Source organism: Crinia signifera, chromosome 3 (genome assembly GCF_055691185.1).
Source record: "Crinia signifera chromosome 3, ASM5569118v1, whole genome shotgun sequence".
In the NCBI taxonomy this organism is placed as follows: domain Eukaryota; kingdom Metazoa; phylum Chordata; class Amphibia; order Anura; family Myobatrachidae; genus Crinia; species Crinia signifera.
In genome coordinates, this window is record NC_139219.1 from 244,844,682 (window position 1) to 244,872,396 (window position 27,715).

The following is a 27,715-nucleotide window of genomic DNA, read 5'->3' on the forward strand; positions in this document are numbered from 1 at the left end:
TAGTTTTTATTATTTTTTTTACACTTTTCATCAGCCCGATGCCCACCGCCCAGGGGCATCGGGGACAGCCCCGGACTTTCAGCATGGGCTGGTAAGTCCTGGAGGGGGGGACCCCTTCTTTGGGGGGGTCCCCACTTCCCCAGGACCCCTGCCCATGCTGACCAGCCAGGGAGATAATGTTTTGGCCGCGGGACCTTATATAATAAGTGTCCCCCAGCTGTGGCATTACCCTGCTGGCTGGTTGGGTCTGGTGCTGGTTCTTGAAATGCGGGGGACCCCTAGTCATTTTGTCCCCCGTATTTTGGGAACCAGCGCCGGACCTTGAGCCTGGTGCTGGTTTCATTAAATCAAGGGGACCCCTATTTGTCAGGGACCGTGATTTTATGTCACCAGCACCGACTCAATGAGCCCGGGGCTGGTTATGCTCTGGCGGGGGACCCCGCGCTGTTGGTTGTTTTTTTTTAACTGTTTAACCCTTTTTTTCCACCAGAACCATGCACAGATCTCAATGATCTGTGCAGGGTTCTGGCTAATTCGCCCATCAGAACCTGGTCTGATTTTTGGGCAAATTTTAGACACATTTATACAAATCGCATACCGTTAAATAAGCGATTTGTATACTTTTAAATGTGAAAACATCTGGATGTGATGTGCTGCGGAAAACAGCCATCGCATTTCCAGAATGTCAAACTTGTTGGGCAAAATCGCACTTTTTTCACATTTTCGCAGCTCATTAAATATGCGAAAATAGAAAAACATGCGATTTCGGCCGTTTTTGCGGAAAAAAAACACACAAAAAAAAATGCATCCCATAGAATGTCACCCAAAAGGTTTTATGTATTTATTGTTTATATTTTAATGCAATGTATAGTGTTTATTTTTATTAGTATAATTAGGATCTTGGACACCATTATGTTATAGAGAACGGGCCAATCACACAGCAATTTTTGAAAACTTTGTCCATTGCAATGTACAGTACTGTCTTGCAGCGCAGTCAGCACCATGGACAGCGGTAGTGCTAGGTAAAAGCAGCAGATACTATGGTAAATATAGGGGGTGACATTTAATAGAATGCTAATTTTGTTTTAACAATTTTTCGCAAAAATTGTCTTTTTCGCACATTTTATGAAAAACGCACATTTTATAGGATGCAATTTGCATTTTTTGCTGCAAAATCGCACGTTCTGACATGGAGATTTTTAGTAAGACTTTAAATCGCATCCAGTTTGCATTGGAGTTTGTTTGGCAAACACCAATGCAGAAAATAAGGTGAGAAAAAGTGAAATGTGAGGAATAATCTTCTGTATGGGGGTATGTTGGTGGACATGGGGGACATGTTGAACAGATGTGCATATTGATATGCAGGAAGAATGTTGTAATTTAAGGGGGGGCAAACTGGTGTGCAGCAGGGGCACAATGGACGATGAGAGGATAATTACATTGGGTACAGGGGCAAATGCACAGTGATTTGTTATACATCTGCTTTCTCTCTTCCGTCAGGTAAGGTGATTCTCGGTACTCAGAAACCCCCCCTGTGTGCGCTACTGGGGAGAGGTAAGGGGGCTGGGAGTCATGGTGAGTGAGAGGTATTTTTTAAATTTCTGCCAATTCTAAAATTGAAGTTGATTAGTTATGTGTCACTTCAAAGGCATAGTAAAATTAAACAGTATAAACGCAGCAGTTGCCCAGGAGGTGTGACATGGTATGGGTGACTACCATGGGTGACTACGAAACTGGAAGGGGCACCAGACACATTTGTCCAGGGTGCAGTAGGTCCACGCTACATCTCTGGTCTTGCTACTCACATTTCTGAGCTGGTTGATGTCTGGGGTGAAGCCGGTCATCATAGAAATCTCAAAGATGGACATGGTGGCATCCTGATTTTTATGGGACCTAACAGATAACAGATATGAATAGAATCTGATTGGTTACCATAGTAACATCTTATCTTCTATAGAACTCCCATCTTAGTAAATACACCTCACAGTATATTTATATTACAGACCATCCTCAGTATCAGTTACAGAATTTGCTACCGTTTGTCCACGTATGTTATGATTGGCAGCCACAAGCACTGGTTTCGCCTGTTATATTGATCATAAATCATTTTAAAGTGTCCTGAGGCACCCCAGGGTGCCACGGCACACAGTTATGGGAACCACTGGGTTAGGGTTAAGGCATATTAATGTTAGGGTTAGCCATCTGGATGGCTCTGTTCCTCTTCTGACTGTGTGATCCCAACTGCCGGGATTTCATACCCACCCCTGGCATGTGTCTACATATGACATACTGTACAGTAGAAGCGGAACGTTGTATTATTAGTACATAAAGTAGCTTACCTGGCACAGATGGTCATGTTGACAGTTGATTTATAACCTTCTGGCCTCTTAGCTGTGTGGAAAGTGTTACACTTACATTACATAATGGTACATACAAGGCTGTCGGGTTTTCTCACCTCGTGCACTCTGCAAGTACTGTCATTGACATTATGGGCCTGATTCTGGGTCTCAAGCAACATGGCAGAAGATAATATCGGTCATACATCTGTGAGTTTCTGCAAATACTGTACCCCTGCTATGTCCCTAGCGTACAGCCATGAAGCCGACTAGGCCAGGACACAGAAGACAATTGTAGCGTTTGTGTACGCTGTAATACAGAATGGCGCACCCTTAGTTCCTACTGGTTGCCTGATCATCAAACTTACAGCAGCCCTATCTGACCATGGCCTCCTATGCCGGTGGCTCGGTACGCAGCCACTTACATTAACACAGTCCTATGTCAGGAGCAGTGTCTCAGTCTGACCATGGCCTCCTATGCCGGTGGCTCGGTACGCAGCCACTTACTGTACATTAACACAGTCCTATGTCAGGAGCAGTTTCTCCGTCTGACCATGGCCTCCTATGCCGGTGGCTCGGTACGCAGCCACTTACATTAACACAGTCCTATGTCAGGAGCAGTGTCTCAGTCTGACCATGGCCTCCTATGCCGGTGGCTTGGTAAGCAGCCACTTACATTAACACGCCCACTGAATTAATTATTTTTGCATATATTAGTAGCCACCTCCCGGACGGTTATGGTATAAATGGTAGACAACTACAGATAGAGCCATCCTCATCTAACCCTTTAATAGGATTAAGTGAGCCAGAGCTGTTGGAGTTAATCCTCTGCTAATCCCCTACTGTATTGTTCTATGTATTGTATTGCAGATGAGAACAATAGGCCTTGGTGAGCAATGGCTATCCAGAGAAGGCTAGTTGAAGAAGGCTCCATCTGTACCACAAATGGTCCACAGTGACTAGGTCAACACCTTGAAATGGTCGATATATCCAAGGTCAATATTGATAAAAGGTTGATACAAGCTTATGGTATTCATGTCTACCTTTTGCCAATGTCAACAATTTTAAGGTGTTGACCTAGTCACTGTCGACCATTAGTGGTTGGGCTAGTGACTGTCGACGTAGACATGGTCTACCCAGTGACCGCATATCCTCCCAGACACCGCCATGGAATGCACTCCTTCTGCCACCTTTCTGATACCCCATGGACAGAACCTTTGTGTGTTCACTTTATGAATGTATGAGCAGGGGAGGGGGCATCTATATATGACTCCAACAAAATGGCTGCCTCATCTGCACGTCACAGTTATAAGGACGCATATACTCACCGAAAGGATCCTCCTTAACTGTCACAGTGAGATCAAAGTTATTACATTTCTTCTCCTTCTCCGTCTCAATTGCATAATACACAGCCAATACCTGGGAAGACAACGTCATTGTCAATAACCTGACGCGATACGCTGTTGTCATTTGGATATCCAAGTTAGCATACCAGCAGCCAGGATGCCAAGGCTGCGATCCCGACACTGGTCATAAGACCGGCATTCGGATAAAGACATCGCTGACAATAATCTGTCAATATCCCGATTGTAAGTATACCAGGGTTAGGCTGTAGTGGGTGGAGGGGGGTTAGGGGTAGGTTAAGGCACTGGAGGCTATATCCAATTGCCCATCTTGTTGCAGATATTTTAGTGATTGTGTCCTGTATACCACGGGGTAAATGTGCGAGAAGCAGGGGGTGCGGGAGCTTGTGTAAAAATGGCAGCATTTTTAAAGCAGCAATCATTTAAAAGACAAAACCAACCTGGTTTTGCCTTATAAATAATTGCCACTTTAAATTTAAAAAGATCTGAGGTCAGTTCAGCATCTCGCACCACTGGCAAACTCGGACCCTCTTGCCTATGCCCCTTGGTCTGTGACCCAATATATTTCTGTCTTTCATCAAACATGAAAAGAAACTGCTGTAAACACTGTAGGACACTTACCGTCAGAGTCCCTTGCCCCTTCCCTGTTGCACTGACCACAAAGTCTCCATTGACCGTTGTCTGTAAAGAGACACATTTCATCAAATCAAAATTTCCGTCGCTCATTAAAGTATTTCTCCATTTATACCAGTGTCCTACACTTCTATGAGAACATTGTAGACCTCCCACCACATTCCAATACCTGCATCACAGGTACTAGTACTACATGTGTATAGGTACCATTCCTCCCAACATGACCCATTCCAAGAGGCACAAAATGCTCTGCTCCTGGACATCCTTGCCAGTAGCAGTTGCAGAGGTGGGACTGCACCACTGTCCAAAATTCAAATAGTGGAGCCACACCTGCCAGTGAGTCCCAGGCTGTGGTGTTTGGGGTGGCAGTTGGTGGGGTTCCCCTATCTGAATTTTGCACTGTGCTGCAGCCCTGAGACTCTGCAACTGCCACTGGAATGGAAGCCCGGGAATACAGCGTCTTGTCCCTCCTGGAATGGATCGTGTTGGGAGGTATGTGTATCGCTCTGGCAACACACTGTAGGTGCCCTCACCTGCTCCGAGCGTGCCTGCATGGCATTCTTCTGATTGATGCGGACAGTCTTACTTTGCGATCTCCCAGGTAACCGGTAAGAGACATCCATTTCCAAATCCTTGACAAGTGGGAAGTCTATCTGATACTGGGCAAGAGCCTGGAACACCATGATAGTAGCCTAGAACAAAGACACATAGACAAGTAGATATGATTGGTCATGTGACAACATAATAAGGTGGACCCTCCGCAGGCTTTTCTAATGAGTTTCCAATCAAATATGACATAGTAATAATAATTTATATAATCAAATGAAAATATAAAGCCCAAGCAAGAAAGACTATTATAATAAGACGATTATGTATGTCATTACTAAGCAAGGGTGGTGCAAAAGCAAAGACAGGGAGATCTATTGAAGACGGAGTGTTGCTATGGGCAACCAATCAGAATCTATATATTACAGATGGATCCGGGCTCTTCTTTGCAGGGGATGGCGATGGCGACGCCATCTGCCATCCCCCGCCACCTGCCATCTGTATGCTCGCGCGTCCCCTTCCGACGGCTTCCCTGGGTCCCCGCAAGCTTGTCGGCATTCACCCGGGGTCCCCACCGCCTCCCCGTACCCCCCTAACCCTGTCCGTCTCCCTGAAGCAGAGACGGACAGGGTCCCGTTGCCCCGGCGCACGGACACTGAGACGCGCACGCAGATCGCCAGCGGTGACGTTCTGGCGATTCGCCAGCAAAGATGAGCCCGGCCCCATCTGTATCTTCTCTGAGGTGCTAAATAAATAAGTCGATTCTGATTGGTTGCTATGAGCAATATCCCATCTTCAATCTCGCATCTTAGTAAATAAACCCCACAGTCAATAGCTCGACACCAAAAGCTCAACATGCATTAGATCGATCCTGACAGAAGGTTGACAATGAAATGATAGATACATAAAATACAGGTTAAGTATCTATTATCCCTATATCCCAAAACCAAAATATTCCGAAAACCATAGGTTTTTAGACTATTTCGGTTTTTTTTTGGCGTAGACACCGGCGGACGAGGTGAGTGGGGAGCAGTCACCTTGTCCGCCAGTGTCACCTTGTCCGCCGGAGCCGTCTTCAGCGGCAATCCCCGTATTAAGGATGCAGTGTGCGGGTGCACTGGTGACATCACCGGCGCACCCACGCACATGTGCAATGCATCCTCAGGCCAGGGATGCCACTGAAGACGAATCCGATTGTCCGTGGACGCCAGGGGACATCGTGGACATCGGGGGACCGCCAGCGGACCAGGTGAGTATGTAAAAAAAATATTCTGAAATCCAAAATAATCCCTTATCCACAATGGCCGTGGTCCCGAGCAATTCGGATAAGGGATAATCCACCTGCAATGACATAACATTTGTTTTGTATCAATACCAACACCTGAGCACATGGCCCTTCTATTAGTGTAGAGCAGGCATGTCCAACGTTGGCCCTCCAGATGTTGTGAAACTACACATCCCAGCATGCTTTGCAATAGTTTTAGCATTCTCTAATAGCAAAACAGTGGCAAAGCATGCTGGGATGTGTAGTTTCACAACATCTGGAGGGCCAACGTTGGACATGCCTGGTGTAGAGTGTACCTTGGCTGAACTCCTGCCAAGGCTCTCACCATAGACTCCCGTAAAAGTAGCCAATGGGAGTTTGGGGGCCGGGATCAGGAGTTTGTGAAACCGTTTTGCTGATTCTTGGTCATCGCATGGCTCCGGATAAACTCAGTGCATCTGACCCCCTGGAGAACCAGCCAGCACATATGTTACATACATGTAAACATGTTTGTTTATATTTGCTAAGCAGTTCCCCCACTATATGGTCAGCAATGCAACACCGTGTCAACCCATGCCGTAATTTTTGATTCTTCCGTATCCAGCAAGAAGCAGACATTGGTTACAGTATGTGAGTTCACGTAAGAGTGACATACTTGTGTTGATCCGTACACCTCTCCATAGAACTGTCTCTCTGTTATCCATCGTACTACTGGAGCAACCTGTTCATACTGTTTTAACTTCAGCAGTGCGAGGAGAGCATAGGATGTGGCCTCCAAGGACAGGTGGTGGGAGTCGGGCTCTTCCCAGTGACTTTTACCTGGAAGGAGATATCAGGGCAAGACTCACATGAACAGGGAGGAGCTTCCATGTCATCCATGGAATCAGTATAATCATATGTCAAATATTATAACAGTATGTGGGACAGAGAGCACTATGGGCCAGATTTACTAAGCATTGGACAGTGATAAATAATCAACCAACCAGCTCCGGTCATTTATCAAACACACCGGGATATAGTTACGCTACTGGAGCCCCACATACAAATCTATAACTATATAACAGTGAAGATTGTGGTTATTACATGCAGTGACATACAGTAAGAGGAATGTACATTTATGGGTCCCCTATAGATGTGACTACTTTTGCACCCGAAGGGACCTACTCTGAGTTGCACTCAAATAGGAATGCAGCAGCCTCTATTGACTGTAACCAGTGGTGGCTCCAGAGAGGGGCTGCAACACAGTCCACATTTCAAACCGGGGAGCCACACCCACTACCAGTGAGTCAGGTTGGAATGACAGTTGGTGGCAGTTGCTGAGCCTCCTCTATTTGAGAATTGAACTGTGCTGCAGCCTCCCCTCTGGTGCCGCCCCTGACTGTAACCAGGGCTGTAACTATGGAGGAGGGGCTAGGGGGTCATACAACCTGGACGCTGGACCAGGGTAGGCATCTTTTGCCGCGGTACTCTTGGCAGCCTACCTCTCAACTCAGGCCCGCACTGCCCGGAGGTCTGCCGCTGCCCGTGTCAAGTGTTTTCCCCCTCATGTTATGCCACAAGGGTGACACTATGATACTCAGAGGAAAGAGCCAGCGCCCAAAAAAGGTGAGAAGAAGAGAGTACAGAGCTGTGAGGACAAAGCTGCACCAAGCCCATGTATGTTGATGACGTTGCTGGGCTGCCAGAGTTGGCGAGAAGATCGTTGCCATGTTCCTGTCCTGGAGAACTCCACCCGGTGAATAACTCTGGGGTCGCTTTGCCTGGGAGCATCCCCAAGTCTTCCTCATCATCTCGGGCATGTGTGGGAGCAAAAGAGAATACCCAGGAGATTAAATTAGCTGGATAGCGGGGAGCCCATATAAAAAGCAACCACTGCTATCGGGCCACCCAACAGAAGGGGTTTTTTTTGTTGGGGGCCCCAAATTTCTTGCTTGTCCCAGCCACCAGAAATCCTAGTTTTGGCCCTGCTGTCACCTTGAGGAGGACTTTCCAAAAGGCAATCTAGGCAGGTCACAAGGGACACCATAAAGATATCTCGGCCATTGAAAAGGGACAATCAGAGGAGCATTGTGCAACACGTGACATTATGACATCACATGGACCTGTTCCCACTACAAAAGTCCCTTTGATATACTTTGATAGGATGAGAAATGTTTAGACACACAAAATGGTTTCATCCACTGTATGTGGGCAGTCAGGTTACTGTAAATGTTACACTACTGTATTTCCAAAAGACTGGGACTGATTTAGATTTGTACACAATGCCGATGGTCACGCAGCTGAGCATTTATCGGTTTCGACCCAATGCATGTTGACCTTGATTTGGCCGACCCAATGACCCATGCCCAACTGTACATGTGCCCAGGTACTCTATAGATGCCAGCTGTGATCAGAAGCAAAGAAATAGTGCTGTGGATTGTTTAAAGGGAGGAGGCCCCCAATACCTTGCCCAGTGGCCCTATGAGGTCTAAATCCGCCACTGCTGTCACCCACCTGTGAGATTATGTAAACCGTACTGCCCAACTGTCCTGATCTACAATTGTACGTTTTTTATGAGCTTAGCGGCACCCCTGCCCTATGTAGTCAGTGCTGCACATTATTATAGTAAGTACAATGAGTAATTTAAACTTTTCTACTAAAATTCAAAGTAATAACACAGACCAGCATGCGTAATGTTTGTCTGGTGGAATCACATCTCATTCTTGCTTACTGTCTATTTTTCGGTTTGCCCCCTGCCACTCCTCCTCATTCTGCCCACTTAATAGATCTTGCACATTCAGTCTAATTAATCTACACAAGGGATGGAGTTTGAACACATCGCCCAACTTTCGGTTGTAACACCTGGTTGCAGCCTCTGGCGTGACTGCTGCAGCAAAGTTGGCAGGGCTTCGAAGGGGCAGGACCTTGGATGGAGGGGGCAGTGTCTATCTATCGCAGCAACCCAACTTTTGGGGATGTTCCAAGCGCTCCCTGAGTATCTGGGCAGCCTCCAGCTCCCCTCCCTGCACATGGCATCTATGCAGTGATCACCGGCTGCTTTGTCAAAAACTTTTCCCAAAAATGAAGCAAATGAAGGCTGCTGTGATAGGCACCGTCCCCTACATCCAAGGTTCTACCCTCCCAAGGTCCTGCCCCTTTTGACAGCAGCCATGCCAGAGGCTAAAACTAGGTGTTACAAGCGACAGTTGGGAGGTACAGTACTGTATGTTCAAACTCTTTCCTTATGTAGATCCATGCGGCATAATGTGTAAGGTCTAATATACAGATGGAGCCACCATCATCTAGTCTGCCTAAGGCGTTTGTCCCGCTGACTCGCCACAGGGCGCCTAGTCACACAGCATGACGTATGGCATAGTGTGTTACCGGATGAGTGCCAGTGATCATCCACAAGATGTCACTTTTTTTAAATCACCACTGCGCATGCGTCTAATGCAATGCTATAGCAAAAGAATCTGCATTGCCTGTGCCTGATGTGTCCACTGAAATGCCCTATATCCCAAGAACTACTTTTCTATACAAAACTGTACTGTACAGTATGTTAAATAGACATTATTCTCAGAAAATACTATTGCATAGACGTGCTTCTCATTACACTATTTATAACAGGATATTGGGATAAGTTAACGAATATACAGTATGGTCGAAGTCCATACTCTAGCAGGCCAGACTCGGGTTAACAAAATGGCTACCAGGATTCAACCAGGGCTTCATGGGAGCCCACATCTATGGAGCTAATGACCGCATAGTTTACACTTGTGTAAGGGCACTGCTGTACGATACACTGGTTATACACATAATTACGCTACAGTATGAAAGACGTACAGTCCAAGCAGGCCAGACATGAGCACAGAGCTAGTTAACAAAATGGCTACAGAATGTGAACCAGGGCTTCATGGAAGACCATATCTATGGAGCGAGAAATGGCTTCCTAGAGACTGGAGACCGGTACCCAGAGCCGGCGCTACCCGCTCAGCAAGTCCTGCAAAACAGGGACGCACCGCGCTGGATAGGCGCTCTCCCTGCTCTGCTGCATTGCTGATGTGGACTGCTGCTGTCAGCTGCTGCAGCCTGCGCCTGTCTAACTATGACACAGGCAGCAGAGCTGGCAGCATGAATAGCGGACAGCGCCAGGTCTCTCTTCTCCACAGCCCGGAGCACTGCATATCCAGTCTGTGGCAGGCCATATAATCAATCTAAATTTAAGACTGAATTAGTTGAGTGCTGAGCGAAGCACAAGAGAAGAACCTCTGGCAGGGGTGTCCCTAACAGCAACAGGAGACCCTGACACTCCATCTCTTTCTGTCCTGTGTCCTACACCAGGTTGTATGTGTTTTGGTTTGGCACAGTCACAGGAGATATGGGTGTGATGGGGGGCACAGGATGGATGTATGATGGGGGCACTAGAAGATTATGTGTGATAGGGTGGACAGTAGGGGTGTGTGATGGGGGCACAGGAGGGATGTGTGTGATATGACACAGAAGGGATGTGTGATGGGTGCACAGGAGGGGTGTGTGTGATGAGAATCACAGGAGGAATGTGTGATGGGGCTCAGGGGGATGTATATGATGGGGGGGGGGCGGCACCGGAGGGTTAGACAGAGCCTATCTGTAACCCCAACACCTGCCATTTAAAAAACTTAAACACAGGAGCCAGGATAAGCGGGCGGGCAGTGGCGTAACTATAGAGGGTGCAGGGGATGCAACTGCTATGGGGCCCGGCCGCTTGGGGGGCCCGAGGACCCAACAGGCAATCCCCTGCATTCTCTATAGTTATGGCCCTGCCTGCAGTCTTTTGAATATTTAGCTTTTTTTTTTTTTTTTTTTATTAGGCAGTGCGGTGCTGCGCTATGCACCTGGCAAATAGTTCTGCCTTGTATTGTAGTGTAGAACTCGGAGCTGGGAGGGTCAGCTGTGTGGTGCGCCAGACTAGGGGGCGCTGCAGCTGTCCTCTCTGACAGTGCCGGGCACTCGCTGATACAGCATTACAAGCAGGCGCCCGGCGGCTCCTTTTTAAGAGGATAACATGCTGCGCCGGGACATCAGACAGAGAGCGGCACAGAGCTCCTCCCAAGTACCCACCCAGCGCAGCAGACATTTGGATAATGATGGCCCTCTGGCAGTCACCGGTTCATGGATCTGGGCCACTGCAGAGCGCACAGGATGGCACAAACTCAGGTAACTGGGTAGGGTGTATATGCGGGCGACCCGGCACCTAGTGGTGCTGCTACCTACAGTATTTCTTCAGTAGTAGTGCTGCTATCTACAGTAGTTCTTCTCTCCCTCTGTTTCCTATCCCCAACACCCTCTTTGTATCTCACTATCTGGTCCCCTAATTGTAGTGACAACGGCATGGGGGGGCCCTAATCAAGAGTTTGCTATGGGGCCCACATAGCTGTAGTTACGCCTCTGCGGGCGGGCCAAACACCTTAGCACCGGCCCTGCCAGTACCATATGAAAGAAGAGACAGAGAGACTACTAGTTTATGTTACACCGGCAAGGGAAGCAACCATGAGTGGGGTCCCCTCCAAATGTCCACCCAGCTTACAGTGGCTTCTAGCTTCCTCTGCAGCCAGTGTGCCATCGACGGACTGTGGGGAGGTGACAGTGAGCAATCCTGGCTCCTGTGGTTCAGCTCCTGCCAAGTGCTCAGCTCCATGTTGCAATGCAAGTGAATGCAAACCTGAGACGTCGGTGTGTGTAGGGGACCGGAGATGTGGGCTGATCATTGCAGCATCTGTGCCTTTGTAGGCAGCGCCTATGTGTTTTAACTGGCGTAATAAGACGCACCTTCAGCATTGCCCTTAGACATGTAAAACCTGTGCCGTTGCTCACTCCACAGATATGATGCCCTGGTTCATGCTTGGTAGACATTTTGTAAACCCGCTCGGTGCTCGAGTCGAACCTGCTACGGACAGTACGGTGACTGTATGCGCGCTCTATCCCCACAGCTCCTATGTGTTTTAAACAGAGACGCCCCTACATAAGTGCCCATTGTCATGGTCCATTTGCCAGAGCTTGTATTGTACTGTAATGTACAAATGGAATCAATGAGACACATATGCGCTCCATTTGCAGCAATGGGATGCGCGAGCATCTCACAGGCAAGCGTGTTCCATTCTCGCGTGTCTGTATATCATTCTCCCGCTGGATTAGTGGAGCATTACCCTCCCAGTGATGGAGGTGTGTGTTGCATGTATATTGTATAAGCACTAAAACCCTCGACCTAGGTGCGCTGTCAGGATGAATGGACGTGGCTCCATCTGTATGTGCCATATGTCTTATGTACAGTACTGCAGGTGCCATTACTATACCTGTGCATGCAGACAGCAGTTCCCCTGTGCCATATGTCTTATGTACAGTACTGCAGGTGCCATTACTATACCTGTGCATGCAGACAGCAGTTCCCTTGTGCCCTATGTGTGATGTACAGTACTGCAGGTGCCATTACTAAACCTGTGCATGCAGACAGCAGTTCCCCTGTGCCATATGTCTTATGTACAGTACTGCAGGTGCCATTACTATACCTGTGCATGCAGACAGCAGTTCCCCTGTGCCCTATGTGTGATGTACAGTACTGCAGGTGCCATTACTATACCTGTGCATGCAGACAGCAGTTCCCCTGTGCCCTATGTGTGATGTACAGTATTGCAGGTGCCATTACTTTACCTCTACATGCAGCCAGCAGCTTCCCAGGACCCTATGTGTGATGTACGGTACTGCAGGTGTCAATACTATACCTGTACATGCAGACAGCAGTTCCCCTGTGCCCTATGTGTGATGTGCACTATTGCAGGTGCCATTGCTTTACCTCTACATGCAGCCAGCAGCTTCCCAGGACCCTATGTGTGATGTACGGTACTGCAGGTGTCAATACTATACCTGTACATGCAGACAGCAGTTCCCCTGTGCCCTATGTGTGATGTGCACTATTGCAGGTGCCATTGCTTTACCTCTACATGCAGCCAGCAGCTTCCCAGGACCCTATGTGTGATGTACGGTACTGCAGGTGTCAATACTATACCTGTACCTGCAGACAGCAGTTCCCCTGTGCCCTATGTATGATGTACAGTACTGCTGGTGCCATTACTATACTGCACCTCTACATGCAGACAGCAGTTTCCCTGTGCCCTGTGTGTGATATACGGTACTGCAGGTGCCATTATTATACCTGTAGATGCAGACATCAGCTTCACTGTGTCCTGCAGCTTTCCGGCTTTGGCCAGTGCATACGAAGTGATTGCAATTGAATATGGTTTCTCCAGAGATTGATATTGATCACTTACGAATGTCGTTGATAAATCAATGGTTTGACGAAGATTCTGGATTAAAAAATAGAATTAATAAATAAACAAGGATTATTATAGTAGGCTCACTGTGTAATGAATTATATATATATATATATATATATATATATATATATATATAGATATAGATATATATCTATATATATATATATATATATATATATATATATATATATATATAGAGGCAGAAAGAAGGCGGCACTCGTCAGGCTTAAAGAAAAGGTCCTTTTTATTACCGACCGTTTCGGGGTTACCCCCCGTCGTCAGGGCAGGACAACAGATACAACATAGATTCAACAAACACTGACATATATAGCAACACATAAGGCACACCCCCAGTATACCAATTAGCAAACAGATCAGACTCACCTGTCGGACGGCGGGACATGCTGCAATGCCAGACCGGAACCGGATATGTCCCGTCAGCTGCACACGGCCCCCCTGTCCGGCAGTCAGAAGTTCCCCAGCACGGCATGCAACACCATCTCCAGTCTCATGCTGTACGGCCGGAAGCGCCGCCGGGAGCTTCAGCACACAGCGATGTGTAACTTCCGCCCTCCAGCATAGCGCTCTCCTGACCGCGCCAGCCAAGACCGGAAGTGCGTCATGCCGGCCCGGATTCTGATTGGAGCCCGATCCGTTCCCTAGCAACCCATATGTAAACACAACAACGCTCGGTAATGCAATCTCACCGGGCAGTTGTAAACAGTATACACATGTTTAAAATAACAGCTGCATGAATAACCACAAATAAGGCCGTTATGTATAACCAGGTCTAGCACAATATAAATCAGGAACATATACACACATGAAGACATACGGTATGTACATAGAACGGGGTGGCAACAGAAACAAGGCACTATTACAACGTGAGAGCAAATGGATTTTTTTGTTGGGGACTATGGCTCCCAATGGATTAAATGAGTCATTTGGACTCCAATGTTTTTTGTAAGTTTGAGCCATGACTTTGCTTATATACACAATTTGTCCTAGCGTTTCTTCCGGGACTCAGTTTGTAGAACTGGAGACTGGAGCTTCACGTTTACTTTGCCTGTTTGTTCTGCCTGTTTTTCTGATGCATCCCTAAGGTGTACCTACTGGGGATGTTATTGATATTTGCATAAATTAGATACTGTTTTGCTTCATTATGGGAGCCGTTGTTTGTTCTATGTACGTATGTCTTCATGTGTGTATATGTTTCTGATATATATTGTACTAGACCTGGTTATACATAACGGCCTTATTTGTGGTTATTCATGCAGCTGTTATTTTAAACATGTGTATACTGTTTACAACTGCCCGGTGAGATTGCATTACCGAGCGTTGTTGTGTTTACATATGGGTTGCTAGGGAACGGATCGGGCTCCAATCAGAATCCGGGCCGGCATGACGCACTTCCGGTCTTGGCTGGCGCGGTCAGGAGAGCGCTATGCTGGAGGGCGAAAGTTACACATCGCTGTGTGCTGAAGCTCCCGGCGGCGCTTCTGGCCGTACAGCATGAGACTGGAGATGGTGTTGCATGCCGTGCTGGGGAACTTCTGACTGCCGGACAGGGGGGCCGTGTGCAGCTGACGGGACATATCCGGTTCCGGTCTGGCATTGCAGCATGTCCCGCCGTCCGACAGGTGAGTCTGATCTGTTTGCTAATCGGTATACTGGGGGTGTGCCTTATGTGTTGCTATATATGTCAGTGTTTGTTGAATCTATGTTGTATCTGCTGTCCTGCCCTGACGACGGGGGGGGGGGTAACCCCGAAACGGTCGGTAATAAAAAGGACCTTTTCTTCAAGCCTGACGAGTGCCGCCTTCTTTCTGCCTCTACATTTGCTGCCCCTTGTGGACTTCAATTGGAGGGCACCGCAGCCCAACCCCAGCTACCAGTAAGCTGTATCATTTCCTATATTTACATGAGTGCCGGATCCTTGCTATCTATATATATATATATATATATATATATATATATATATGCAACAAGGAATATCCTTACAGCGCTGATCGTTTGTAGATCAAGAAATATATCATCCAAGAGATATCTATTTCAGGCTCCTTATGTAGGGCTCTTCCAACTAGCCCAAACTGTAAAGCATAGAGAAATAGAAAAAAAGGAGGCGCACCATAGTGTAGTATTTCAATTTTTAAAAACAGCAATCCTTTACTTGATGGATTAAAAACACTCACAGGAGTAAACGTGTTATATTGCTATAACACAAATATCGCATAAAAACACAGTGTATCACAGTATATCACCGCATCAGTGGCAAACACGTCTTTTCAGCCTGGCTCCAGGACCTCGCCGCGTCACAGCGTCACCGCGTCACGACCAGAGAGAGGACGCTGGTCCATCAAGTAAAGGATTGCTGTTTTTAAAAATTGAAATACTACACTATGGTGCGCCTCCTTTTTTTCTATTTCTCTCTCTCTCTCTATATATATATATATATATATATATATATATATATATATATATATATATTAGATGGAGACTCTGCACTTCAGGTACTGAGGTATGATTTCTTGTATATTGCCGGGTGCCTTCTCCTGGTTTAGGATGGATATTTGGGGTAGTGCGGGCGGCACTCTCGAACTTAAATACGGTGTTGGCTGTAACAGATTGAGCCGACTGCCAGATTGTGATACAACGTTTCGATTTTAATATCGTCTTCAGGTACCCCCGAACTAATTGACTGTGCCCCCCATGAATCAGTTGCCTTCCCAGTAGTGACTATGCGGGGTCTCATAGTGTTAGGCCAGAGGGGGTATATAGGAAGTGGCTCTGCAGAGGCAACGCCGGGTAACAAGGATGAAGCCACTTACGGAAACCTCCCCGGTACAGCTTGCCTCACTCTCCAGCAGAGCGATGAGGACGAAGGCGGTGAGTGTAGACTCCAACTCCTTTGCACCTTTTTTTATCCCACCCTGTGCAAGACAGAGATGAGTGAACAACAAACATACATCTCTGTAATAGTAGCGGACATGATATTGCCCTGACTGTGTAACAGAGCATTTAAGCATACATTTTCATCTGTGTTGTATTAAATAAGGATAGAAACATTTAGAATAAGAAAATCAATATGCAAAGTAGAAGGTGCATGACTACTAAGTCACTATACAGTACCATATATGTGACATACAGTAATTGCCTACTTACCTGGAATGGCCAGGAGCCTACGAAAATCAGGTGGCGCTCTTGGACCCCAGGAAAAGTGCACAAGGCTCCTGGATCCTGCCTTTAGCAGCCGCACCAAACCAGCAGCCACCGGCACCTCCTGCAACCGGCCACAAAAGTGGGCGGTCTGAGCGGGCTCTAATATTATTTGTGCTATATCGCATCATTGTAGCCCCACCCACTGCTTTACAATGCAAGCAATCTGGGCATTGCAGTGGGCGGAGCTATGTTACCCACTTGCCTACTCTTAGGAAAGTTGTGGAATACTCAAGTAGGCTTATCTACGGCAAACCCACCCCACCCCCGAAGTGTGCTGTAGGCACTGTGGGAAGGTTGAGGTTAGGATTAGAGTTACAATAACAAAAAAAAAATCACATTGACAATTTAGCTGTCAACATTTTGGCCCTGTTGACCTATTGCCTTTCCACCTTCTGGTGTCAACCTATTCGCTATATAAAGATGTGTCCACTATTGAAGATACCATAGCAACAAATCAGACTCTGGGCCAGATGCACTAAGCTTTAAAAGTGATAAAATGGAGAGTGATAATAAGCCAGCCAATCAGCTCCTGCCTAACATTTTTTCTAACACAGTCTGTGACATGGCAGGCAGGAGCTGATTGGATGGCTGTTTATCACTCTCCAGTTTATCACTTTGAAACTTAGTGCATCTGGCCCTCTATCTATTGTCTTCTAAAATGTGGTAAATAAAAGTAAATTTGAGTGGTTACTTGCTAATGGGCAAAATAACATCTTCAATAGAACTCCCATCTTGGGTTTGCTTTAAGCAGCAGTTCTAGTCATGCCATGATGTGACTTGGTGGAGCAGAATGAGATGCATATGCAGCTTCTGCTTTAAATGCTATATGGCATGCCTATGTTCTGTGTGCGACAGTGGCCGTATCTGCAAATTAAATGCACACAGAATATAGGCATGTCGCATATCATTTTAAATAGCAGCTGCTTTACGCAAAAGTAATGGAATCACAAACGCTCGGAGTTACTGAGTCACGCGGAGCTCACACGTTATGTGTAACGCAACATGTAAAGAGACGTGTTACGCACAGGATAGATGTATATAGATTGTACTCTCAATCTTTTAATCCACACCTAATTTAAGAAGGGGAATAGAGGCAGCAGAAAGCTGCAGACTGAGGGTTGTATAGTGGGAGGAGCAGGGTACCCAGCAGCACAGAGTATATCAGGAGATGAGGGATGTGTCAGTGAGGATAGGGCTGCATGTGACAGGGGCAGTGACATGATGTGAGGAGGGGAATGGAGGCAGCAGGAAGCCACAGACTGAGAGTTATATAGTGGGAGGAGCAGGGTCCCCAGCAGCACAGAGTATATCAGGAGATGAGGGATGTGTCAGTGAGGACAGGGCTGCATGTGACAGGGGCAGTGACACGATGTGAGGAGGGGAATGGAGACAGCAGGAAGCCACAGACTGAGAGTTGTATAGTGGGAGAAGCAGGGTCCACAGCAGCACAGAGTATATCAGGAGATGAGGGATGTCAGCGAGGACAGGGCTGTATGTGAAAGGGCGCAGTGGCATAATATTAGGCAGAGAACTGATGCAGCAGGAAACCACAGACTGAGAGTTATATAGTGGGAGGAGCAGGGTACCCCAGCAGCACTTACCGCCAACCCCTGGGTGTAGACTGGTGCATCCTCCTTGAATACCCCATCCGGCTGCAGTTTATTCAGTATCAACCACTTCACAGAACTACACAGCACATTTTTTTCAATGTTGATTAAATTTGAAGCCAAGGAAAAGACTTTCACCACATAGGCAGTGAGCCTGGGGAGAAGACGCATAGGATGAGTAATTACTGTATGTTATTATAGGGAGAGGAAACACAGAGATAGAGCGAGATGACAGAGGATGCGAAGGAGTTCCATTGAGTAGTTGTTTCAGTGGCTTTTTTATAATAGCTACATCCATCTTTTAAATACTTACCCCTCCGCAGGGTTGCCTACCCTCCCGGAATGGCCGGGAGGCTCCCTAAAATTGGGTCCCCCTCCGGACCCCTGGAAAGGTGGGCAAACCACCGGATTCTGCCCCCCCCCCCCCCCCCCTCCCCGGCCCGCTTTATCTCCACATTGCGGCATTGAAATACCACAATTTGTGGCTTTTCGGGGGAGGGCCATGGTTTATGACACAAATTGCATCATTTAAGCCTCGCCCCCTTTCCTCAAAGACTCGCCAATCGTGCGATTTGCAGTACTAAGGACAGGGTCTGATAATATCTAGACAGGCCCCGCCCCCGAGGTGCTGCTGATAGTCTCCTCTCCATGCCTGCGCTTACGAAGTCCATTAAAGGCCTCAATTTTTACAGAGATCTGTGCATTACAGTCTGAGCCCTCTTTTACTCAGACTCTACAGTGCTGTGCTGCTCCTGGCAGAGAGTAGGGGCCCCGGCCAGAGGACGCTGCACATGGTCCTCCTCCTCTCTTAAAATGGCCATGAGTGTTTTTTTCAGAACGGTAATTGCTCAGTATCTTACTGCGATCTGTTGCTCTTATAGATGGGGCAGGGCTAAAATGACACAAATCTCATAATTTTAGCCCCACCCCCTCATCTTAGGTCCAATCACGGTATTTGCTGCCCTAGGGACGGGGGAATGATGACACAGATATCAGTCCCAGCCCCCTGAAGTGCAGCTGAAAAAGTAGGGGGTGAATGGCAACAGAAAATGTGTAAGGACTGTAAACCGCATTTGTCTTCAACATAAGTTTTGGCTCAACCCTACATGTGCCCCTTATGCTGTAATAATAAAATAAAGTATCGCAGTGTAATATAAAAAAAAAGAGAGAGAAAGATAGTAAAAGTCTATACTACCATGTGCTGGGTATCGAGTTTTTCCAGATACCATATGAAGAGTCCTGCTGACGGTATGACATTTGGTGATCGAAACCTGTAGAAAACCCGACGTTAACATTGTGACAATATAAAACAATTCGGAACATTAGTAATTATTGAACAACTCTGCCCTGAACAGACATTTAACATCAAACCAAAGAGTTTTGAAGAATATTTACATGCACAGAAGACCATGGCACAGTGCCACAATATCTCCTAACCTGGGCAAGCACTGACATTGGATGTAGCCTATGGACGTCCATACACACAGGCCCTCTCCCATCCTGGGACACAACTGGTGCTTATTCATTCCACCTCAGTTACAGTATTCATGGATCGCGGCCATTCCCATCTGTGCCGCACATTAACCCCTTATCTGGCACTCCCGAGAATTTTCCAGACTATGTGCCATTGCCCAGACTTTAAAACCCAGAAAATCCATGGGCGTGCCACTGTATACGTTCTTTTCTTCCTGGCAGCGCTACTGAGCTGAGTGCTGAGGTCTGTGTGCGGTGTGACCTTGCTAACTTCATGCCGCACACAGCCGGGGGCAGGGCCGGACAGCGGCTGATCTAGTGTGCGGCGCTGCCCGGCCCCTGGAAACACAGTGGGGCTTTTTTTTTTTAAAGGGAGCACTCCCCCCAAAAATTTGCTCAGTGGGGTGCGCTCCCTAAAAAAATAAAAACACCACTGAAGTGGTTAATATGCGTGCCTACTTTCAGGTTTGTCAGATAAATCTGACAATGGTGTGTTCATGAGGTTTCAACAGCTAATTTCATGCAGAAACCTTGGATAAGGAATTGATCTGGGAGAGGTTCATGATAGGGTTGGTCATCGACCATCGATGATTTAAAACCATCAATGGCATAGGATTAATGTTAACCACTTTTGCCATTGATTAGGGAGAACCAGATAGGTTCCTGCCATCGATGATACAAATCTTTTTTTTTTCCTCCAAGGTGCCTAGCTCCACCCCCAACACCTGCAAAGCCCTACACACGGGCCCCGATTGCCCCACAGTTCATGGAATATTAAAGCAGGGGTGACAATCGTCGGTCAAACCCTTACAGATGGTTTCACACAATTGAGGTTACTCGTCACTGGTAACCATTGATCAATAACCCATCGATGGCCATCCCTAGTTCATCATTTAATTTTTTAGCGGTAGTTCCTTAAACCTTATCTTCATGAAACAGTTCCACAATCAAGAGTGAATGAGAAATATCCTATTTTATGTGCCCTGGGCTCAACCCAAAGTACAAATCCAATCACTGTACTACATGTATGGTGTATGTTACCGTCTCGGATGTACTGGATGGCTTTCTCCCGGCGCTCCACTCCTATAGTGTCCCACTGATTGGTAGTATCCAGGTAATGAGTAGCAATCACTGTCGGAGTCATTGACATCATGTTCTGCTCCCCGCACCCCCCGGGGGCTGTGATCAGGTGATTCAGATTGGTGCCGTTAATGGATTTCTCCACCATCTCAGTAATTGGTGTCCCTGAGTGATATGGAGAAGGATAGTTAATATGACAGGTTATTAATAGCAAATAAATGCACCTAATTGATGTCTATATAACAAATGAAGATTACACAATGGGAGTATAATCTGGAGCAGGAGGGCAATTGTCATTGGGGTAGCGCCTATTACAAGCCGCAATTTGTTTTGAGCTGCAGATCGGTATAGCCCTGTATTTGGGCTGTAGAACAGAAGGAAATGTTGAAGTGTAGGCAGGGCCATCTTAACAGCAGTGTGGGCCCCTGGGCAAAGCAATGCACTGGGGCCCTTACCCATTCTCCCTCCTAGGGGTGGGGGGTGCTATCAGCAGCAACTTTGATGTCCCACGGGTGGCAGTGGGTGCTCTATCTTCCACTCAGCATGTAGGACCTGGAGCAGTAACTTCTGCTAATTACTCCTTTACTGCACAGGTGGTGGGAGGGAGAACACTAACGTGTGGAAGGGGGCACTGCGCTGAATGAAGGGTCCCTTGTAAATGACTTCCAAAGAGGTGGGGGGGGGGGTTATACGCATGGGAGGGTTGGATAATGGAGTGGGCATAATATTTGTCATTTTCCGGTGGAAGGGCAGCTTGTTTGACTGCAGATATCTCCATTATCTGGAAATAGAATTCTTAGCCTTCTATAGTATAAAAACCTAGAGTCCCAACTTTCAGGAGGTGCTGGGAACTTGGGGATCAGAGATCAGGAGCCAGAGCAATCCATTGACAAAAATATTAAACTGTACACCAGACGTTTGGAGCTGGAGCAGGGACCGGCTGCTGGAAGGCTGATACAGTATCTCTGGTTCTCGGCATGATAGAGACAAGCTGCTAGTGTCACCAGAAAGGGGAGAGTCCCAGCTAAGTCACAGAGAACCTGAGAAATATGACTGGGAATTGCAATTAACAGGTCAGATGTGGACTGCTGCTTTGAAGTTGGATATCTCCAGTTCCCCAGGGCCGATTTTAAAAATTCTGCTATCCCTGGAAAAGTGGGATCCTCAGCTATCAGCATAGGGCATATACAACTGGGGCCCCTGAGCAAGTGCCCATTAAGCCCATACGAAAATACAGCCCTGAGTGTAGGATGAGTGGAGGTATTACACAAGTCCTGTAGGCACCACCAACAAGGTTCTCAAAGGGGGCCAGGAACCCAGGGGGGTCAGGAACCTGATTGCGTATGCCATTACACTACTGGTGCTATGTACAAGCACACACTTCCATAGGCCCATCGGGAATCGTGTGGAGTACAGGACCGGTGAGGGGATTACAGTGGGGGCAGCTATGAATCGGGAGTCAGGACTGCCTATGAGTCATAGTCAGTGTCATTATATACTGTGTGGGATCAAAGAGAAGAAGGGACCGGCGGCGGAATCCTGGTTGTAGCCGGGATACTGGCGTTCGTATACTCTAGTGCTTACCTTGGACAGTGGCAATTATGTGGATTTCCGTTTTGGGAACAATATTTCTGGCATCCAGTGCTGAGATTCTTTCTTCCTGTACCCCATCTATATTACAACACAATACACCATTATTGTCATACATCTGTAATACTGTACAATACAACACACCATTATTGTCATACATCTGTAACACAATACAAAACACCATTATTGTCATACATCTGTAATACAATACAATACACCATTATTGTCATACATCTGTAATACTGTACAATACAAAACACCATTATTGTCATACATCTGTAATACTGTACAATACAACACACCATTATTGTCATACATCTGTAACACAATACAAAACACCATTATTGTCATACTTCTGTAATACAATACAATACACCATTATTGTCATACTTCTGTAATACTGTACAATACACTATTATTGTCATACATCTGTAACACAATACAAAACACCATTATTGTCATACTTCTGTAATACAATACACCATTATTGTAATACATCTGTAATACAATACACCCTTATTGTCATACTTCTGTAATACAATACACCATTATTGTAATACTTCTGTAATACAATACAATACACCATTATTGTCATACTTCTGTAATACAATACACCATTATTGTAATACTTCTGTAATACAATACACCATTATTGTATTCTTCTGTAATACAATACACCATTATTGTATTCTTCTGTAATACAATACACCATTATTGTAATACTTCTGTAATACAATACACCATTATTGTAATACTTCTGTAATACAATACACCATTAATGTAATACATCTGTAATACAATACAATACACCATTATTGTCATACTTCTGTAATACAATACACCATTATTGTAATACTTCTGTAATACAATACACCATTATTGTAATACTTCTGTAATACAATACACCATTATTGTAATACTTCTGTAATACAATACAATACAACACAATACACCATTATTGTAATACATCTGTAATACAATACACCATTATTGTAATACATCTGTAATACAATACAATACACCATTATTGTCATACTTCTGTAATACAATACACCATTATTGTAATACTTCTGTAATACAATACACCATTATTGTAATACTTCTGTAATACAATACACCATTATTGTAATACTTCTGTAATACAATACACCATTATTGTCATACTTCTGTAATACAATACACCATTATTGGCGCTAACAGAGTTGCCAATGAAATATCAAATTGAACACAGTAAAACAATAAAAAGTTCATCAGGCCACCGGCCCTTCGGGCATTTGCCAGTAGTGCCAGATGCCCAGTCCGGCCCGGCTGATGGACAACTAATCATATCAGCATGACCGTTGTATACTAATTGCCAGTGATAGACAATACAAACCTTTGCCTTTTACCAGTGGCTCCAATGTGACTGACTTCAGAGTCTCTGTTATCCGCCTTCCTTCCGGCTGAAATAAAAATAAGATTTATGCCTCTGAGATGTATAATGGAGAGCTGGAAGCTGGAATGATGAGGACTGAGATGTTCTGTAATAACCGAAGATCATTTAAGATACTTAAAAGCTACTATATCCCCAACAGGTGAAAAGATACATTACTCACCACCACCCTCAGCTTCTTCCTGACCCCATCTGAGACTATGCGACCAGCAGCCTTCACCTCCACATCATGCAGCCCCAAGGTCAGCGGCACAATGATAAACGGGACAGCCACCGATGACTCAGGCTGGACAATTACATCTTGGCGGAATTTCTTTTTAGCAGTGGACAGGCTGCAGAACTGATCATTATAAGTCCATTCTACGCGCACCTACATCACACAGAGAAGATACATATAAGGGATACTAAGCCTAGACTTTTTTTTCAAATGCTGGTTTATATGAAACATTTATTTACATTGTTTAGAATAGAATGCCCATATACTGGTAGATGTTACAACCGGTGGCGGTTACAGTCTAACGTTCAAATAAGGGAGCTGCAACAAGTGACAAACTCCTCCCCCCCAACCGCTGCCAAACATGGCTGACTGGGACCCACTGGCAGTTGGTGCAGCTCCCCATTTCTATTTGCCTCCCTCCCCCCCTGGATCCACCTCTTCTAACAACCTTCTCTATTTACTGTTACAAACCAGAGAAAATATATTTCTGCAGGATGGATGCCAGTGCTTGGGTGGTAAGTATTTTAACTCTGCCCCCTAACCCTCCCTACCTTCAGCCTAAACTTTAACTCCCCTCCGCACAACCTAACCCTAGCCCCCAGTGCATAACCCCAACCATCCTTTCTTAGTGCCTAGCTCTGTCACATGCATACACAGCAATTTCGGCGATAAGCAGCAAAACAATACAAATTTGTAGTGTAGGGCTGTAAAGGACTTTTATATATTCATACTACAGGGTGACTTACCTTATGTTGGCTGTTGCCATAGTTATAAAGAATAGCCCGTATCTCTACTTGCTCATTCCTCACCACAGAATATGGCAGCTTCAGGTCAATGAAGAAGTCCATCCTAACTTGGATCTCATGTGGATGAGAAACACAGATACCTGCCATTGACAAAGCACAAATAATGATGGAATCGTATAAAACTGGAACGTTTTCAGAGTGAGGGAACCTACTGTATGTCATCTTCAGATGGTGTTGGTTCTCGGGGCTCCTCTACTTCCTACAGGAAGGACTATCTGGTTGCAAAGAAGGATCCAAATGTGTAACTTTACCACATTCACACTGTGGCCCCACAGCTGTGCCCACGCGTGAACAAAGGCCATGCAAGCGCGTTGGGCAGGATCAGTGACTATCATTACTAGTTCAGTTGTAGTGTTAGGGAATTCTGGGCAACCGATTGTCAGATCATCTGTCCCCACACTGGAGCAACTACCCGTGAGTTGGATACATAATTATTGGGGGCCACTAGGCCCCTGATATTGGGTAGGCCTATTCTGTAAATCGTATGTCTACTACAAGAAATAAAACCATCCAGATTATCTAATATACCCACAGTCAAAAGGTCAACTATATCTAGGTCGGCCTCAGGTGGTAGACATGGAAAATGTTGACAAACATAATGTCGACGCATGGAAAACATTGACCAGGAAATGTTCGACACATGAAAAAAATGTTTGACAAATGAAAAAGTCGACTCAACTTTTAAAAACAAACAAAAACTTTTTTTTGCATCAATTTGTAGATTTCTGCACATGGACCCCCAATTAGTGTAGCAAGTACCCTCATCAATTATATGGCGTCAACCTCATAACTGTCAACATTTCAACCACCAATGAAAAGACATCATGAAGAACCAAGGTCATTCAAGTCCTACATGAGGGAACCAGGTTCATTTCTATAAAAGAAACTTACTGTAGAGCGTACTATGGGCCTGATTCAGGTTGCATCGGACGGGCCTGAATTCGCTCGCCACCCTACCAATGTCGTTCGGCGGGGTAGCAGGGCGGCACTGAGTATACGCAGCCTAGTGGATAGGTCTGAATGAGGCCCTAGAATCTGCTTACCTTTGTTTTCAGACAGACTGACAGCCAGAACCTCCCATGTAGTGATCGAATCTCTCAAGTACAAATTCAGCGTCTTGGTTGAGATTCTGTAGAAAACAAACGCGGGATTCATTCGCAGGAACGTATAATGTTGGGCTTAGATTTGACATTAGATTCAAGCACTGCTGCCAGATAGTTGTTCTTTAGATTTCTAAAAATCATGTTCTTATGCCCGGTACGCACTACACTATGGGCCCGATTCAGACCCGATCGCAGGGCACATGCACGGTCATTCGATAAATCGCTTGGGCAGCGAATTCCTAGCCCAGAATTCGGGTCTGAATCTGATGACCATCAAATTATTTCTACAGCACTCGCAGATCTAAGACAGTGTCTTAGATCTGCGAGTGCTGTAGAAATCATTCGATCTCATATCTGAGAGCTGCCTGTATGTGAAGCTGGCAGGCAGCTGACATCTGCCGACATCAGCTGCTGCTTAGTAAAATAAACCCCTTTGAGTAAAATTTTTGCTATAATCATTGCCCCTTTAAAAAAAAATAAAAAACTACACACATCCGATTTTGGTCATCACTCCGCACTGCCGCCGGACTGGGAAGCCATTACATCCGACCCGATCGTTTCAGATGTGCAATAGGATATTTACCCTTTAGCATCCGGCTCCTCGTTCATTATCTCCGTCTTCCAGTTAAAACTTTCGGGGAAATCTGTTCTGGATATTATTTCATCATCATCAATGTAATCATCGTCGTAACCACCTGATATACAGGAGGTCAAATATTTCATTAACTCATTTTGCGACTAGAAATGTGAAATATTAAGCACCGGATACAGAGGCGACCGCAAACCGGGCGCACAGCTTCTGCCCCGTTGACCATGTTCAGGCGGAAGAACTGCACCTGCCATATGGTTGATGCAAGTACCGATGGAGCACCGATGGCGGCATGTCAAGAATCACCATCATTTGCATTGGGTCGACACCTGAAATAGGTTGACATGAGTAAGCTCGACAGGGTCGGAAGGTGGACACGAGCATTAGGTCAACATAGGGAAGGTTGACAGTTAAAAAGTGGACATGAGTTTTTCACAGTTTTTTTGAGCCGACATGTGCCTACAGGCGGTAATTCATGCCCTACCATCCACTACGGCGTGGTGGGGGAATAGTGTGCCTGAAGCATGGCGAACACATCGAGCCGTGCGAGGGGGCGTCATACACGTAGACGGTGTCCATGTCGACGGTGTTGACATTCAGCACAAAATTGTGAAAAACTCATGTCAACCTTCCTATTGTCGACCTAATGCTTGTGTCGCCTTTCCAGCCCTGTCGACCTTACCCTTGTCGACATATTGCAGGTGTTGACTATGGCCTGTCGACCTTGATTGGTTGACCCACAGCATGTGGTTCTTAATTTGTTTGACCCAATGACCCATACTCTTACACATTCAGGGCACGCTAATACACAAGGAGAAGACTGAAACTAACCTCTGTATATTATAGCTCCCACGACTCCGCCAAATTGTGCAATATCGGGCCCTAAATGTGAATCAAAGGCAAATATCCATCAAATGAGATGTAGGATTCGGGGGATTTCTTAAGAAAGAGCAGAATGCCACCTGTAGGGCACATTACCGCTCATCACATGTTTCTTACTGATTAATAACATACGGCAAATTCAAAAATAAAGGTGACAGCAGTGAAGAGCAGCGAGCCCGCGAGGGGCGGCGGTGCGCGTCCTCCAACCTTTTCATACCCCTACTTTCCATGTCGGCGTGGAATTGAGAATATAAAGTGTGGCGAGCGCAGCGAGCCACCGAGCCC

General features: G+C 46.1%; 1 protein-coding gene across 2 annotated transcripts in view; it reads right to left on the reverse strand.

Annotated features, from left to right (window-relative positions):
- LOC146064364 (A.superbus venom factor 1-like) overlaps nucleotides 1-27,715 on the reverse strand; it is a 91,802-nt gene that overhangs the window by 17,087 nt on the left and 47,000 nt on the right. Inside the window, exons 16-33 of one of the 2 annotated variants that reach the window (XM_083177786.1) lie at nucleotides 27,380-27,430; nucleotides 26,543-26,654; nucleotides 25,900-25,985; nucleotides 24,797-24,936; nucleotides 23,997-24,203; nucleotides 23,777-23,843; nucleotides 22,396-22,482; nucleotides 20,773-20,976; nucleotides 19,454-19,529; nucleotides 18,253-18,412; nucleotides 16,261-16,362; nucleotides 13,312-13,462; nucleotides 6,799-6,962; nucleotides 4,867-5,025; nucleotides 4,322-4,381; nucleotides 3,665-3,755; nucleotides 2,340-2,391; nucleotides 1,806-1,893 (exon numbers count right to left, since the gene is read on the reverse strand). In XM_083177786.1, coding sequence (XP_083033912.1) covers nucleotides 1,806-1,893; nucleotides 2,340-2,391; nucleotides 3,665-3,755; nucleotides 4,322-4,381; nucleotides 4,867-5,025; nucleotides 6,799-6,962; nucleotides 13,312-13,462; nucleotides 16,261-16,362; nucleotides 18,253-18,412; nucleotides 19,454-19,529; nucleotides 20,773-20,976; nucleotides 22,396-22,482; nucleotides 23,777-23,843; nucleotides 23,997-24,203; nucleotides 24,797-24,936; nucleotides 25,900-25,985; nucleotides 26,543-26,654; nucleotides 27,380-27,430 — 2,057 coding nt within the window. The remainder of the gene's footprint in view (nucleotides 1-1,805; nucleotides 1,894-2,339; nucleotides 2,392-3,664; nucleotides 3,756-4,321; nucleotides 4,382-4,866; nucleotides 5,026-6,798; nucleotides 6,963-13,311; nucleotides 13,463-16,260; nucleotides 16,363-18,252; nucleotides 18,413-19,453; nucleotides 19,530-20,772; nucleotides 20,977-22,395; nucleotides 22,483-23,776; nucleotides 23,844-23,996; nucleotides 24,204-24,796; nucleotides 24,937-25,899; nucleotides 25,986-26,542; nucleotides 26,655-27,379; nucleotides 27,431-27,715) is intronic. The other variant, XM_083177787.1, reaches the window with a different exon arrangement.